Raw genomic sequence first — 14,131 nt, forward strand, 5'->3', positions numbered from 1 at the left:
GATACACGTTCTCCACTCACTTGTCATAGGAACCTAAACTAACACTGTAGTTTACACGCGAAGGGGTTTACAGTACACAGTTTGTCGCTTATTGCCCATTATTCTTTATCTTCTGTTCCGAAATGCTTCGCTCCCTCACCGCGACTGTTTTCTGAGGCAACAGAGACGACTAACCGGGTGCTAATGAGTGTTTCTCCTGCTAATAATGTGGATATCTTATTAATCTACCACTAGAAACGTAAATTCTTCTTTTTTTAAACACGTATCATTTCAACTAAAAAAACTTTTGAATGGAGCGGAGGTGGGAAGCAGTGGTGTTTCAGAATAGGGATCGGTTTCTCAAGTTCCCGCCGTAGGTCTCGTATTCTCAAACACTTGAGTGATTTACCTCCACTATTTCAAAAAGGCTTTATCTAAATTTACTCGCGTTTTTTAAGGTGGTTTTTTTTTTATGGTTCTAGAGGCATTTTGACGAGATTTCTACATTATTAACTGGAGAAACACTCTTGAAAACCCCGCTGATCATCTCAGTGGCCTTGGAAATGAGTCGTGGTGAGAGAGCGAAGCGTTTCAGAATACGGACCTTAGAATAATGATGTAAACAAACGGAGACGCAGCGCTGGGATGGAGCGGGTGTATGGCAAAGGGAGGCTGGGAGCAGAGGTATTGGAGGGGTGAGGATACGTGATAGCGGTGTTGTGTTGGCTCTCTCTCTCTCTCTCTCTCTCTCTCTCTCTCTCTCTCTCTCTCTCTCTCTCTCTTCCGTTAGTAATTTTTTTTCACTTTCGTATTTCTTTTTACTATTTATGTAGTGGACGCATATTATAATGATGTAATTGTTATCGTTATTCTTATCATTATCATTATTATTATTGTTGTTGTTGTTGTTGTTGTTGTTGTTCTTATTCCTGTTATGTTTTCTGTTATTTTCAGGTTGTCGCGGGTGGAGGACAGAGTGTGGGGAACAGCACCATGAAGACGTGAGTTTCTTGTTCTTCGTATTATTCCTTTTTCTTGTTCTTCTCCTGTCATTATTTGAATTACCCAGTTTTCATATTCTATTATTATTATTATCTTTTTTTTTTTTTTGTTATCTCCATTATTAAGTCTATTCCTATAAGCTACCGTACTGTTTGCCATAATATAAGTGCGATAATTGTTCTGGAAATGTATGAAAGACTGGAATAGTTTGGCGTGAGTGACTTCTATTTGGTTTCCTAGATATACAATACACATTTATAGGGTGGAATTTACAGCATGGAGGAAAAAGATGTACTGTGAGAGTAACACCTGGTAATACAAATACATGACATTGTGAACCATTCAATCCTGTCCACGGTCCGAGTGTAGGTTGGGCTTCCTCACTCAGGGCAACGGTTTCCTAGCGGGTGGGCTTTGAGATAGGAGGTGCCCAAAAAAGTATTCCCCGTAGCCCATAAATTCCCGTGAAAAGCCCACTTGGTATAAACAAAAAAAGATAAGATATAATCATGATTGGAGATAGTTAAGAAAAAGAGTTGTTTGCTAAGAATAGAGGAAATAAATATAGGAGGAAGAGGAAGAGGAGGAAGTGAAGGATTGTAAAAAAAAAAGTGGAGAGAAATAGAAAGAAAAGAACAAGAGAGAGAGAGAGAGAGAGAGAGAGAGAGAGAGAGAGAGAGAGAGAGAGAGAGAAAGTAAAGGAAAATTAAGAAAAGAAAGAAAGACAAGTTACAATTCATTATCAAAGACGAAGGGAATAAGAAAAATAGAAAAACATCAGTTGATCGATTGATTTATTCAGGAAACACAAAGGAAGCGAAACAAAGACAATGAACCAGAACCAAACAGACGAACCGTTGACAGAACCATCTAATACACATGACCGTGGTGGATATGATGATGAGGAGGAGGAGGAGCAGGATGGAATGGGATGTGTCCGTGGTGGTGAGGGATGAAGGGCGGGGGTGGAGGGAAGACAGGTTCACCCTCGTACTTCACCTCAGCAACAAAACCCCCTGGCCTTGCTGTATAAGTCACCACCTGCAGGCGTCCGTCAGGCAGGAACACCCGGTAGCTCCCTGATGTTACACCGTCCTTACGCGTTTCCTGGTGGCCAAAATCTGAACCAGCTTCCACATCCTGCACCGCGTAGTTGAAGTCATAGTTACGTGGTTTCTGTTGGAGGAAAAGAGAATTGGTTATTGGTGACTGAGTAGACGTTACTGGAAGACTGGGCTAGTGATTAAAGAGGAGGAAGATAGAAGTTTAGGAAGTACGGAGTGTTAGATTATTAAGTTAGTGTTCTGTTAGTGAAAGGTATGAAAAGTGGAGAGAGAGGAGGTTTGGATGAAGGCAAGAATAAGAGGAAGGAAGGAAAGGAATGGAGAACTGTGAGAGGGAAATGAAGAGAAGAAGGAGTAGGACATGAAGAGATGGAAGAAAGCAAAGAAGTGGTGATGAGAAGTAGGAGAAGTAGGAGAATGAGGGAAGGAAGGGATGGAGAATACAAGGAGGAAGAGGGGGAGGAGAAATGAGTGTGTGGATAAAGGGAAATAAAAACATGACATGACTTTGGATATAGCTAAAAGAACACTATGACACACACACACACACACACACACACACACACACACACACACACACACACACACACACACACACACACACACACACACACATACATACCTCAAGGTGACCGTCAGCAGACACGCCCCCCACCAGCAGGACACACACCATTACCACCTGCAGGAAGTATTATTTATTATCATTATTAGTATTATTGTTATTATTATTATTATTATTATTATTATTATTATTATTATTATTATTATTATTATTATTATTATTATTATTATTATTATTATTATTATTATTATTATTATTATTATTGCTACTACTACTACTGTTACTACTGATAATGATATCAATACTAATACAACTGTTAGTCTTATTCTGTCTACATCTTCGTCTTCTTTCACTTCCTCCTTTTCCTTCTCCTCCTCTTCTTACTGTTATGCTTCGTCACCCTACAGCTAGTTAGAAGTAGTTACCGAACAGGCTCGTAAGGGCCTAAAGGTTTGCTACTCTTTGTAAGACGTTCCAATCTTCCTCCTCTTCCTCCTCCTACTTCTATAATTCTCATCTCTTCTCTTACATTACATCTTTATTTTTCTGTAGTTTTCTCCTGATTTATAGCATTACTCTGAGATCTACAGCTAATATTCCTCCTTTTCTTCCTCTTTTTCCTCTTTTTTTTTATCGTCAGCATCAGTACACCCTAACAATTACTGAGCCAAACAAGTCTCCTGTCTTACCACAGCAAGCATTGTTGATCACGTGAAGACAGATGGAGAACTGTGCTTGATTCCGCCTCGCCATCTCCCTTATATACTCAGCTTGCCTGCCTGTGTGTGTGTGTGTGTGTGTGTGTGTGTGTGTGTGTGTGTGTGTGTCTAGGGAAGGTAAATAAGTCTGATTATTCCTTGATTATCCCTAATTTCATGCATTCTCTTCTTTTTCTCATTTTTTTATGTGTTTTCCTCGTTCTCTTTCGTGATTTTTCTTCTCCCTTTCTCTTTCTCTCTTGTCTGCCTGCCTGTCTGTCTGTCTGTCTGTCTGTCCTCCCTCATTATGTGCAGTTATGGAAGGGAAGGGATGATGTGTGTGTGTGTGTGTGTGTGTGTGTGTGTGTGTAGTAATGTCAAGTGTTTCCTAACCATTCCCTTTGCCTGTATCACAATTGCATCTCAATCTTTTTAATAGGACGTATATTCTCTCTCTCTCTCTCTCTCTCTCTCTCTCTCTCTCTCTCTCTCTCTCTCAATCATTCTTCTCGTACAAAGGATGAAAAAACACATATGAAGTTAACTTACATGATTTATTGTGGTTTATTGCAAAAAAAAAAAACACACAATACATCGATATATCCACACACACACACACACACACACACACACACACACACACACACACACACACACACAGGTACATACGGAGGCTTATGTATACCAAACGTGTTGATACATGTAGTAGTAGGGTTGTTAATGTTAAGCCACTGTAATACGTGTGGCAGGATACAGAATAGGAAGCCAGTGAGTTCCAATATAACAATACATGGTAGGCAAATATATATATATACACCGGGCAAACACATTCCTCAGACGAGACGGTAGTGGTGGTGAGGGAACGTGATGGTGATGATTGATGGTGATGGTGGTGAAGTAATGGTGATGGTGGTGATGATGGTGATGGTGAAGATGATGTTGGTGATAGTGATAATAAAAAAAAGTAATAATAATAGAAAGTTAGATAAGTGATGATAATGGAATAATAGTCATGGTGGTAAGGGTAATAGTAATGGTAATGATAATAATGATAATGATAGTAAGTATTATTATTATTATTATTATTATTATTATTATTATTATTATTATTATTATTGAACGTATTTATTTATTTAATGGCGTATATTCATCATTCTAGTCTTTTGTGATTATTTTGTACTGCGACGGTGAGTGTTTATTATCATTATCATCATTATTATTATTATTATTATTATTATTATTACTAAGTTCACCAACATCACCATTATAGTGAGAATCTCAGACACTTGTTATTCATCCTTATCACACACACACACACACACACACACACACACACACACACACACACACACACACACACACACAGGCATTACGTAACATAATTCTCTCTCTCTCTCTCTCTCTCTCTCTCTCTCTCTCTCATAATCTACTTTTCTTTTATTCTCTATCTCTTTGTGTGATCTTTCTTTTTTATTCAAATTTTTTATTTTATCTCTCCTATTTCCTGTTGTCCTCATTCTTTTCTCCCCTCCTCCGGTCTTCTGTTTGTCTTCCGCCCTACATAATTATCTGATCTACTTTTTCCCCCTCCCTCTTTCCCTTTTTAGCTCCTCTTCCCCTCCCTTTTTCCCCCTTCTCTCATTTCTGTCTCCCCTCTCACTCTCCATCTCTGTTTCCACTTTATTCTTTCCTATTCCCGACTTCATAAAACCTCAAAATTACAGCCAGTCAGTCAGTCAGCCAGCCAGTCAGTCAGTCAGCCAGCCAGTCAGCCAGCCAGCCAGTCAGTCAGTCAGTCAGTTAGTTAGTTAGTTAGTTCCTCTCTTCCTTCTTTCTTTCCTCTCTTTTTCTTTGTCATCATTCTACATTGCATTATTCCCATCTCTCTATACCTCGTCTCTCTCTCTCACACACACACACACACACACACACACACACACACACACACACACACACAAGACTAAGAACAACATCAACCTAACCAAAATATAAAGAAAATACAACAAAAAACATCAACACTTACCACTAATTAAATACAAAACAGGAAAAATTTACATATTATTAGTTCTTGTTCTGTTTAATTTACATAAGCACTTTTCTCCTCTCTCTCTCTCTCTCTCTCTCTCTCTCTCTCTCTCTCTCTCTCTCTCTCTCTCTCTCTCTCTCTCTCCACGCTGACACTTTTCTCCTTTATTCACTTTTCTCCTTTATTCTCCTTTGTTTGTCCTCGCTCTCTCCTTTACTGTGTTTGTCTTTCTCTCTCTCCTTTGCCTGTTTTTTTCTCTCTCCTTTGCTTGCATTTCTTGTCTTTCCTCTTCATTTTGTCGCCTTCCTCTTATTCTCCTTTGTTTGTCTTTTTCTCTCCTTTGCTGTGCTTATCTTTCCTCTCCTCTTTACTCTCCTTTCCTTGTAATACTCTCTCTCTCTCTCTCTCTCTCTCTCTCTCTCTCTCTCTCTCTCTCTCTCTCTCTCTCTCTCCCCTTGTCTTTCTTCTCCACTCTGTCACTTTCCTCCTTTATTCTCCTTCGTTTGTGTTTCTCTCTCCTTTACTGTGCTTGTTTTTCCTTTCTCATTTCCTTGTCTTCCTTTTCTCCTTTCCTCTGCTTGTCTTTCCTCTCTCCTTTCCTTGTCTTTCTTCTCCACATTGACACTTTCCTCCTTTACTCTCCTTTGTTCCCCGTCAGTCTGCACCACTTGAGCACCAGCAAGTCAAGGCCACGCAGTGTTATGCCGCGACACGTACTGTTCATTGGAAGCGTGTGTACAGCGCGGGTCAGAAGTGATGTCACGGATTTCATTGCTTTGTTGTTTCACGGGACGATATCTATGTCTTTTGTTGTTTTGTTTTGTTTTTCTTATGTTGTACTTTGTTTATCTATTATTGACAGGTACCGAGTTATCTTTTTTTATTTTGTTTGTTGTACTATATTCTTTTTCTTTCTTCTCTCCCTAAAATACTGCTATTAATGTTCTCCTTTTCACTTCCCCTACTGTTGCAAATTTCGTGAACTTCCACTCACTAAATACCGCTAATGATATTTCCTCTTCATTTCACTCGCCAAAAAGTTAAGTATTTCATTAACCTTCACTCACCACAGACTACCATAATGTTTCCCTTTTTCTCTCATAACTATAGACTCGCTTCACGTATCGCTCGCTCACCGCTGCATGGGACTCGTTTTGAAATGCGTGACATGACCAGTGACTTCGAGTGTACATGTGAATATCATCATTGACAACCTTGCAGTGAGAACATCTTAGGTCATTACTTGTTACTTTGTGTTATGTTGTTATCTATGTACAGTGTGTAAGTAGAAGGGGTGTTTAGGGTAGATAATATTATCTCTCTCTCTCTCTCTCTCTCTCTCTCTCTCTCTCTCTCTCTCTCTCTCTCTCTCAGTTAATGATTTCCCCAGGTAAACTTAACTGCGGACCTGATAAGCTTCTGTGACCTCTTCCTCTACCTCTTCCTCTTCCTCTTCCTTCCCTTTCACTAAGCCTTCCCCCAGCACCACCACCACCACTATCCCCCTCCTCACCCTCCTTTTTCTCCTCTTTACACAAAGCACTCGCTATTGTTTTCATCTTCTCCTGCAGCTCCTCCATCTGTTTATTGAGCTCAGCGTAAGTGTCTCTCATCTCCTCCATCTTGTCGCTCACTAACTCGATCACATTAGCCTCGAGTTCCTTCAGTCCCGCTTTCACTTCGTCATTATTCGCTTCGCTCTTCTGGTAGTCACCTCTGCGAATTCTGCTTCCCCGTCTGGCCTTCATGCTGCGCCCCGTGTCCCCGCCTGCGCCGCCCTGGTCCAACTCACGCCCCCTCAGGCATTGATTCACGTTGGCCAGCAGATAAGAAGGCACTGTTGTCTCCTTCACCTTCTTGTTCTTGACGATGAAGAGTTTGTTGCTCTGTTTGGTTCAAGAGACGAAAAATTTAAGGTTAGTTTTGACAGAGATCGTGAGAGATGATCGTATAACAGGGAGCAGAGAGGAATCTTCGAGTGAACATTGGTGGCAGAGGTGGGATCAGGGTTTTGCAGTATGTGATTTTGACATGGGAGAGAAAAAAATGTGCATGGGTGAGGGGAGAATGACGTGCTGTATTGAAGGGATAGGTTATTTGTTCCTGAGATGGAGAAAAGTCAGTTTTGTCAGAGATTCTTGTTGGGAGAGATCGTGAGGTAGTGCATGAGAGAGAGAGAGAGAGAGAGAGAGAGAGAGAGAGAGAGAGAGAGAGAGAGAGAGATAGCTTAATGATGCATACGGAAGGCAGCTCAGGACATAAACAGGACATGGAATTCATGATAAGTACCTCCGTGTTGTCATGCACAGGTGGAGTAGAACGAACCATTTATAGATGTGTATACGTGTGTGTGTGTGTGTGTGTGTGTGTGTGTGTGTGTGTGTGTGTGTGTGTGTGTGTGTGTGTGTGTGTGTGTGTGTGTGCGCGCGCGTGGAGAGAGAAGTAAAAGATTGGCAGAAACGTCAGAGTAACAGCAAGGCAAAACAGGTGCAGGGAACACACAAGGCCAGGTGGGAAGGGCAGAGTTGCGTTATGTGGAGTACAGAATGTGAGGTAGTTTTGTGCGTCACCTCACCTGTCTCACCGTAAGGAAATGCGTCAATTAGAAAAAAAAAGAAGAAGAAGAATATGTAAATGACACTGATAACTTCAAACAGGAAGCTTATTCATACGGAAGGAAACGAGGAGTGAGCTGGGACAAAGGATGACGCTTCAGGTTGTGGAGTAAGTCACGCGTCATCGGAAACAGCACCTTCCCTCACCCTCTAAGTATATGTACAGATGTTTATGGACAGTCATGCTTAGAAGTCGAATAGTTCTTGTCCTCACCTCAATCATTATTTTTTTTCACTTATCTATTCATTTATTTATTAGTTTTGCTTATCGATGTATTTATCTTTTATTGTTACTGATACCATTTATTTTTTCTATTTGTTCTTGCTGTGTTGTTTATTGTTTCGTATCGCAGCGAAAGGAATAAAAAGGGCTGGTGGATTCAGGGAGTTACAATAAGACTAGCTCCTTCCTCTCCCTTCCCTGGAAACTATACGATTAGGGAGAAAAATTAGAGGAAAGTAGAGTAGTTGCCTTACGTGTTGTTTGTCCCATTCTCTCGCTGGTGATTGCAAGGGAAAACGAGGAAAAAGAGCACCATTAGATTAAAAGTCCCTTCCTGTCACTTTAGCAATATATAGAAAGTAAAGGAAAGGAGGGAGAAAAGATTATAAATATTTATCATTGAAATTAACTTATATCCTGGTTAATATAAAGATGAAAAGAGGAGAAGAAGACAAGAAAAGAGTATACATATTCACAAATACGAATTCAGAGTTTCCTTGAGTGTGGCCTTACCTTGAGGGGCTATTGGGAAGGTAGAAGACTCTGGTGTTGTAACAGTCGTACGTACACACCAGCGCCACCTTCATTAGCATCGCGCTCAACCTGAAGGAGGAGGAGGTGCTGTAGTGGTGGTGGTGGTGGTGGTGGTGGTGTAGTAGTTGTTATGTACTGAACATGCTATGCTCAATAAGTTATATGAATCTGAATTTAGTTGTTATACGAGGAGGAGTAAGAAAAGGATGTGTGTGTGTGTGTGTGTGTGTGTGTGTGTGTGTGTGTGTGTGTGTGTGTGTGTGTGTGTGTGTGTGTGTTTATGTAAGAGGGGAAAACTGGCTAAGGACAACATAATAAAAGAAAAAAAATGACCCACCTAGTTGCCAGTTCCCTTGCAGGTCCGAAAGAGTTAGCCAAAATGAAGGGATAAATGTCTTGAATCCTTTCCTTCACACTTTAACAACAAAATGTAAGAATGTTAGCAAGAAAATTATGAAAAAAAAAAAAAAATGTAGTAGGACCAACAAAATACACACACACACACACACACACACACACACACACACACACACACACACACACACACACAGAGAGAGAGAGAGAGAGAGAGAGAGAGAGAGAGAGAGAGAGAGAGACCTAATTACTCACTTGGACACCTTGACGAGGGAGGCGATGTAGGCTGCCGTGGATATGTTCTTCTCCATATGGTACACCAGTTCAGTCTGCTTGATGAGACGCTCCAGATGGGCCGAGTTCCTGAGGCCCTGCGAGAGTAAGAGAAGAGTTAGTGTCATTCTGAAACACCTCCACGCCGCACCTCCTCCACGATTCCTAAAACCTCTAGGTGAAGTTTGAAGGATTTTTAAAGGTGTTTATATTGTTCTAGTGACAGATTTACATGATTTTTACATTATCAACTGGAGAAACACTCTTCAGAACTCGACTAATCGTCTCTGTGGCCTTTGGAAAACAGTCGTTGTGATACAGCCAAGAGTTTCTCTGTATGGTTTAGTGGTGTGGAGAGGTGGTGGTGGTGGTGGTGGTGGTAGTGGTAGTGGTGGAGGAGGAGGAGTAGGAGGAGGAGGAGGAGGAGGAGGAGGAGGAGGAGGAGGAGGTGGTGGTGCTGGTGATGGTGAAATGGAAGGAGAGCAGAGAAGGAAGAAAAGAATGATGGAAAAAATACTAGAACAGTAACACACACACACACACACACACACACACACACACACACACACACACACACACACACACAGTTACTCACTTGGACAAATGAGAAAAGAAAACGTGAAGGAGAGCTATCATTAGCAGTGGACGATTGCGAGTGTTTGGGAGAGGAGAAAAAAAGATGATGGTGATGATGATGATGATGATGATGATGGATGATGATGATGCTGATGCAGTGCAGGAGGGAAGGCTGGGAGTAACGCGGCGTGCTGTAGAGGTACCTGCACGTCGCTGACAGCCAGAGCCACCAGTAGGTTGGAGAGGATGATGGACACGAGGATGATGAAGAAGAGAAAGATGGCGTGCCCGGTGAACACGAGGCGCGACAGGCCTTCCACAAACTCCGCTCCGAAGTCCAGCTCGCCGATCATCATGGTGAGCGTCTTGACGAAGGTGAGCAGAGGGTTGGCCAGCACGGGGTCCTGGGCGCAGCCATGCTGGTAGTTGAGCGCCACGTAGAAGGCGGCGGTGAAGGCCAGCAGCAGGCAGAAGTACATGAGGAAGATACGCAGGAACACCTTGGCCACTCGCGTGAACATCACTACGTACACGCCGCAGTTAGGAAAGCGTCCGATGAGCAGCATGCACTCCGTCCACAGCAGCAGCATGAGCCACGAAGCCAGGTGCTGCTGCCACGGGTACGCCTTGGAGGGCAGCAATACACCCGCCACCAGCACGGTGATCACCACGTGCAGCACGCCAGACAGCGAGCGAAACCACTGCAGCTTATTCTGCAGCAGCGACAGCACTTGCTGCAGCATGATGACCACTAAATACGTCACCACGATGCCGCGTAGGGCGTTGTTGGCATCATTAGGCAGCCGATCGGGGCCCTCCACCCTGTTGGGGTCCTCCGTGCAGCTGCCGTTGGAGTGGGTGGCGTGGTTAGGGTTCCACACGAATTTGTTGAAGGTGAGCACGGTGGTGAGCACAGCAAACAGCAGGTAAAGCGTCACCTCTATCAGGAAGAGGCGCCGCACGTTCATCCACTTGAGCAGCAGGAAGGTCTCGCACAGCGGGTGGCTCAGCAGCTTGGCGTGCCCCATGTCCACGAAGGACTGCAGGTTCTGAACCTGGTTCTTGTCTGAGCCGCAGCACAGCGGCAAAAAGTTCATGGTGACCTCCAGGGTTTTGGTGTTGATCTTGGGCGAGTTGGTGACCAAGCACTCGTCAAACACGGTATCCATGAGGCCCGGCAGATGGTGCAGCGTGTACGCCAGCACCGTCTCGCCCATGTCGTCCGCCGCGGACATGTCGGCGCCAGCGTTGAGCAGCGCCACCATGCAGGGCACGGAGCGTGCCCGCGCCGCCTTATGGAGGGGCGTGGATCCCGTGCCGTCCTTCGCACGCACCAGGGCCCCGGCTTTAAGTAACAGGGTGAGGGCGTTGACACAGCCTGCCGAAGCGGCGTCGTGCAGGGGCGTGTGTCCCCGCATGTCCCGGTGGTCCACCACACCGGGTCGCCTGTTCTCCAGCAGCAGCTGGATGCACGTGGTGGACTTGGAAGCGGCAGCATAGTGCAGCGGTGTCTGGCCGAACTGATTCTTGGCGTACACTGAAGCCCCGGCAGTCAGCAGGAAGCGCACGCCAGCCGACCATCGGATCTGCGCGGCGCGGTGCAGAGCCGTCTCGTGGAAGGTGCCGCCGTGACCGTTGACGTGCACACCTGACGTCAGCATCGCCTGCAGGCCCTCCAGATTCTCAGTGTCCACCATCTTGAGGAGCCGCGCAGAATCGCTGTCCCACGAACACATCCCAGGGGCGTCGCTGTCCACGTCAGTGTCAGTGGACACTCGCACCGTGCGGCTCCCCGCGGACAGGCTCTCTGTGGACACAACACACCCTCGTCACCATCACAGTCTCTCAGTCACTCTCCACACGTGACTCTCCCGCCCCCGCACTTCACAGGCTGACCTTCTCTGTCAGGGGAGCCAGCCTGCACTACTGCAGGGAATTCCCCCGGGGGCGGGGCGTGCAAATACTGCACACACACACACACACACACACACACACACACACACACACACACACACACACACACACACATGCACACACACACACACACTGCGTAGTGTAGTGATTAACATACTCTGTTCACAACCGGGTTCGAGTCCCGGGTGCGGAGAGGTAAATGAGCAAGCCTCTTAATGTGTAGGCTCTGTTCACCTAGCAGCAAGTAGCTACGGGATGTAACTCGAGGGGTTGTGGCCTCGCTTTCCCGGTGTGTGGAGTGTGTTGTGATCTCAGTCCTACCCGAAGATCGGCCTATGAGCTCTGAGCTCGCTCCGTAATGGGGGAAGGCAGGCTGGGTAACCAGCAGACGACCGTGGTGAATTACACACACACACACACACACACACACACACACACACACACACACACACACACACACACCTGAGGTATGCATGGCGACCGGGATGGGCAGCAGTTTGGCGGCGGGGTCCTCAGGGGGCGAGTCGTGGGCAATTTCAGGAGAACGGCGAGACCCTGGTGTGGGCGTCATGGCGCCGGGACGCCCCCGCCCTAGTCTGAAATGGCAATGCTGGTGTTACCAAGCTTCTCAAACCACCTCATCCTCCTCCTCCTCCACACCACCACCACCACCACCACCATCCACATGTCGTCCTTTCCCATTCCCCTTTACCCTATTCGTTTTATGGGACAGGAACCCGCGTTAGGGACACCGCCAATCAGGTTTTCACTAATGCCTTTTTTCACACGGGGACTGGCCGAGCAGTGAACGTAAAGTGAGAGAGATAGAGAAAAAAGTTAACCGTTTATTTGTTCCTCGTCTCACAAAAAAGCAGTAAGAGGAGCTTTTATTCATCCATTTATCTATTCTTTTTTTTTGTTTTATTTTTATGTTGCAAATTTCTACCCATTATATCACTTGTAGTTTTCCTTTTCTTTCCTTTCCTTCCTTCTTTCTTTCCTTCTTTGTGGGGGAGGCGGAAGTAAGGCATGCATTAGGATCACCATTAAAACCACCATTCACTATATTATCAATTCACTTATCAACTTCATTTTTTCTTAACTTTTTTTTTTTTTTACCTCATTTCTTGTGTCCTTAGATCATTAGAATCACGAGAGAAAAGAAACCCGGCGGAAAAAAAAAAAAAAAAACAAGAAAAAAAACGCAGGGAAAGAATCAAGACACTTTCATGGTAAACTTTCCTATTAGCAAGATCCACAACTCTCGTGTAGATGCTGACCAACACATGTATTACTGAGAAAAAACATGGAGTAAGAGGCCGTATAGAAAGCTTAGTCCGAGAGAGAGAGAGAGAGAGAGAGAGAGAGAGAGAGAGAGAGATGCAGTTAGAAAGCTCTCAAGGCCAGTCACCACGAACATAGCGGTAAAAAGAAAATAAGATATGCAACATTGCGGTTGAGTGTGAGAGAGTGAAGACCGTCAGAGAGAGAGAGAGAGAGAGAGAGAGAGAGAGAGAGAGAGACTACCCATACACAGAGGCAGATGACTAGGATACACTTAATAGGATTGTCAGTGTCGAGTCAATAAGGTTTCAAGAGGAGGATTGGAGAGAATGATTATGGATTAGGATAACAGGTAATATAAATTGGTATGATTCAATTACGAGCATCAATCTATCCATCTATCTATCTATCTATTTATGCATCTATCTATTCTTTTATTTTTGTATCTATTCCATCTATCTCCACCTTTATATCTTTATTGGTATATTTTAGTTGACACAAACAAAACAGGAGAGAGAGAGAGAGAGAGAGAGAGAGAGAGAGAGAGAGAGAGAGAGAGAGAGAGAGAGAGAGAGAGAGAGAGAGAGAGAGAGAAGAGAAGAGAAGAGAAAGCGAGAGGAGGAAAGAAGGAGGAGTAAGAGGACGAATGATTACTGGAAAAGAGATGATGTTTGTAAAGGCAAAGGAGGAGGAGGAGGAGGAGGAGGAGGAGGAGGAGGAGACCTTTACATAGCCTGATTATGAGTGGTCACGAAGCCTCCTTGTTACTCCTCCTCCTCCTTCTGTTCATTCCTTCCCTTCATTCTGACTCGCTCTTTTCTTCAGCTTTTTTTTTTTTCCTATTCTCATTATCGCTTTTTATTTCTATCTGCCCCTTCATTTCTTAATCTTCTTCTTTCGATTCTCTCTCTCTCTCTCTCTCTCTCTCTCTCTCTCTCTCTCTCTCTCTGAAAGAAATATAGGAATAAGGATGACACACTGGTAATCCCGCTTTGTGTGTGTGTGTGTGTGTGTGTGTGTGTGTGTG

At 44.2% G+C, this 14,131-nt stretch overlaps 2 protein-coding genes across 2 annotated transcripts in view; both read right to left on the reverse strand.

The window, feature by feature from the left end:
* Positions 1 to 1,761: 1,761 nt before the first annotated feature.
* Positions 1,762 to 3,357, reverse strand: LOC123501533 (pro-resilin-like). Its single transcript, XM_045250394.1, has 3 exons — positions 3,297 to 3,357; positions 2,668 to 2,724; positions 1,762 to 2,157 (listed from the first exon to the last, which is right to left on the reverse strand). Exons 1-3 carry the CDS (start codon positions 3,306 to 3,308, stop codon positions 1,852 to 1,854), a joined length of 375 nt encoding a protein of 124 aa, XP_045106329.1. The 5' UTR covers positions 3,309 to 3,357; the 3' UTR covers positions 1,762 to 1,851.
* Positions 3,358 to 6,242: 2,885 nt separating this feature from the next.
* LOC123501594 (transient receptor potential channel pyrexia-like) overlaps positions 6,243 to 14,131 on the reverse strand; it is a 15,520-nt gene continuing 7,631 nt past the window's right edge. Inside the window, exons 2-6 of the mRNA XM_045250524.1 lie at positions 12,283 to 12,416; positions 10,110 to 11,713; positions 9,313 to 9,428; positions 8,683 to 8,772; positions 6,243 to 7,215 (exon numbers count right to left, since the gene is read on the reverse strand). Coding sequence (XP_045106459.1) covers positions 6,702 to 7,215; positions 8,683 to 8,772; positions 9,313 to 9,428; positions 10,110 to 11,713; positions 12,283 to 12,416 — 2,458 coding nt within the window. The 3' untranslated portion in view covers positions 6,243 to 6,701. The remainder of the gene's footprint in view (positions 7,216 to 8,682; positions 8,773 to 9,312; positions 9,429 to 10,109; positions 11,714 to 12,282; positions 12,417 to 14,131) is intronic.

The sequence above is a fragment of the Portunus trituberculatus genome, chromosome 9 (assembly GCF_017591435.1).
Source record: "Portunus trituberculatus isolate SZX2019 chromosome 9, ASM1759143v1, whole genome shotgun sequence".
Lineage (NCBI taxonomy): Eukaryota > Metazoa > Arthropoda > Malacostraca > Decapoda > Portunidae > Portunus > Portunus trituberculatus.

Coding starts and splice junctions, on each gene's coding strand:
- LOC123501533 (XM_045250394.1), bottom strand. Junction 2,158..2,667: donor CTGCTGACGGTCACCTTGAG/GTATGTATGTGT, acceptor TTCCTCCAACAG/AAACCACGTAACTATGACTT.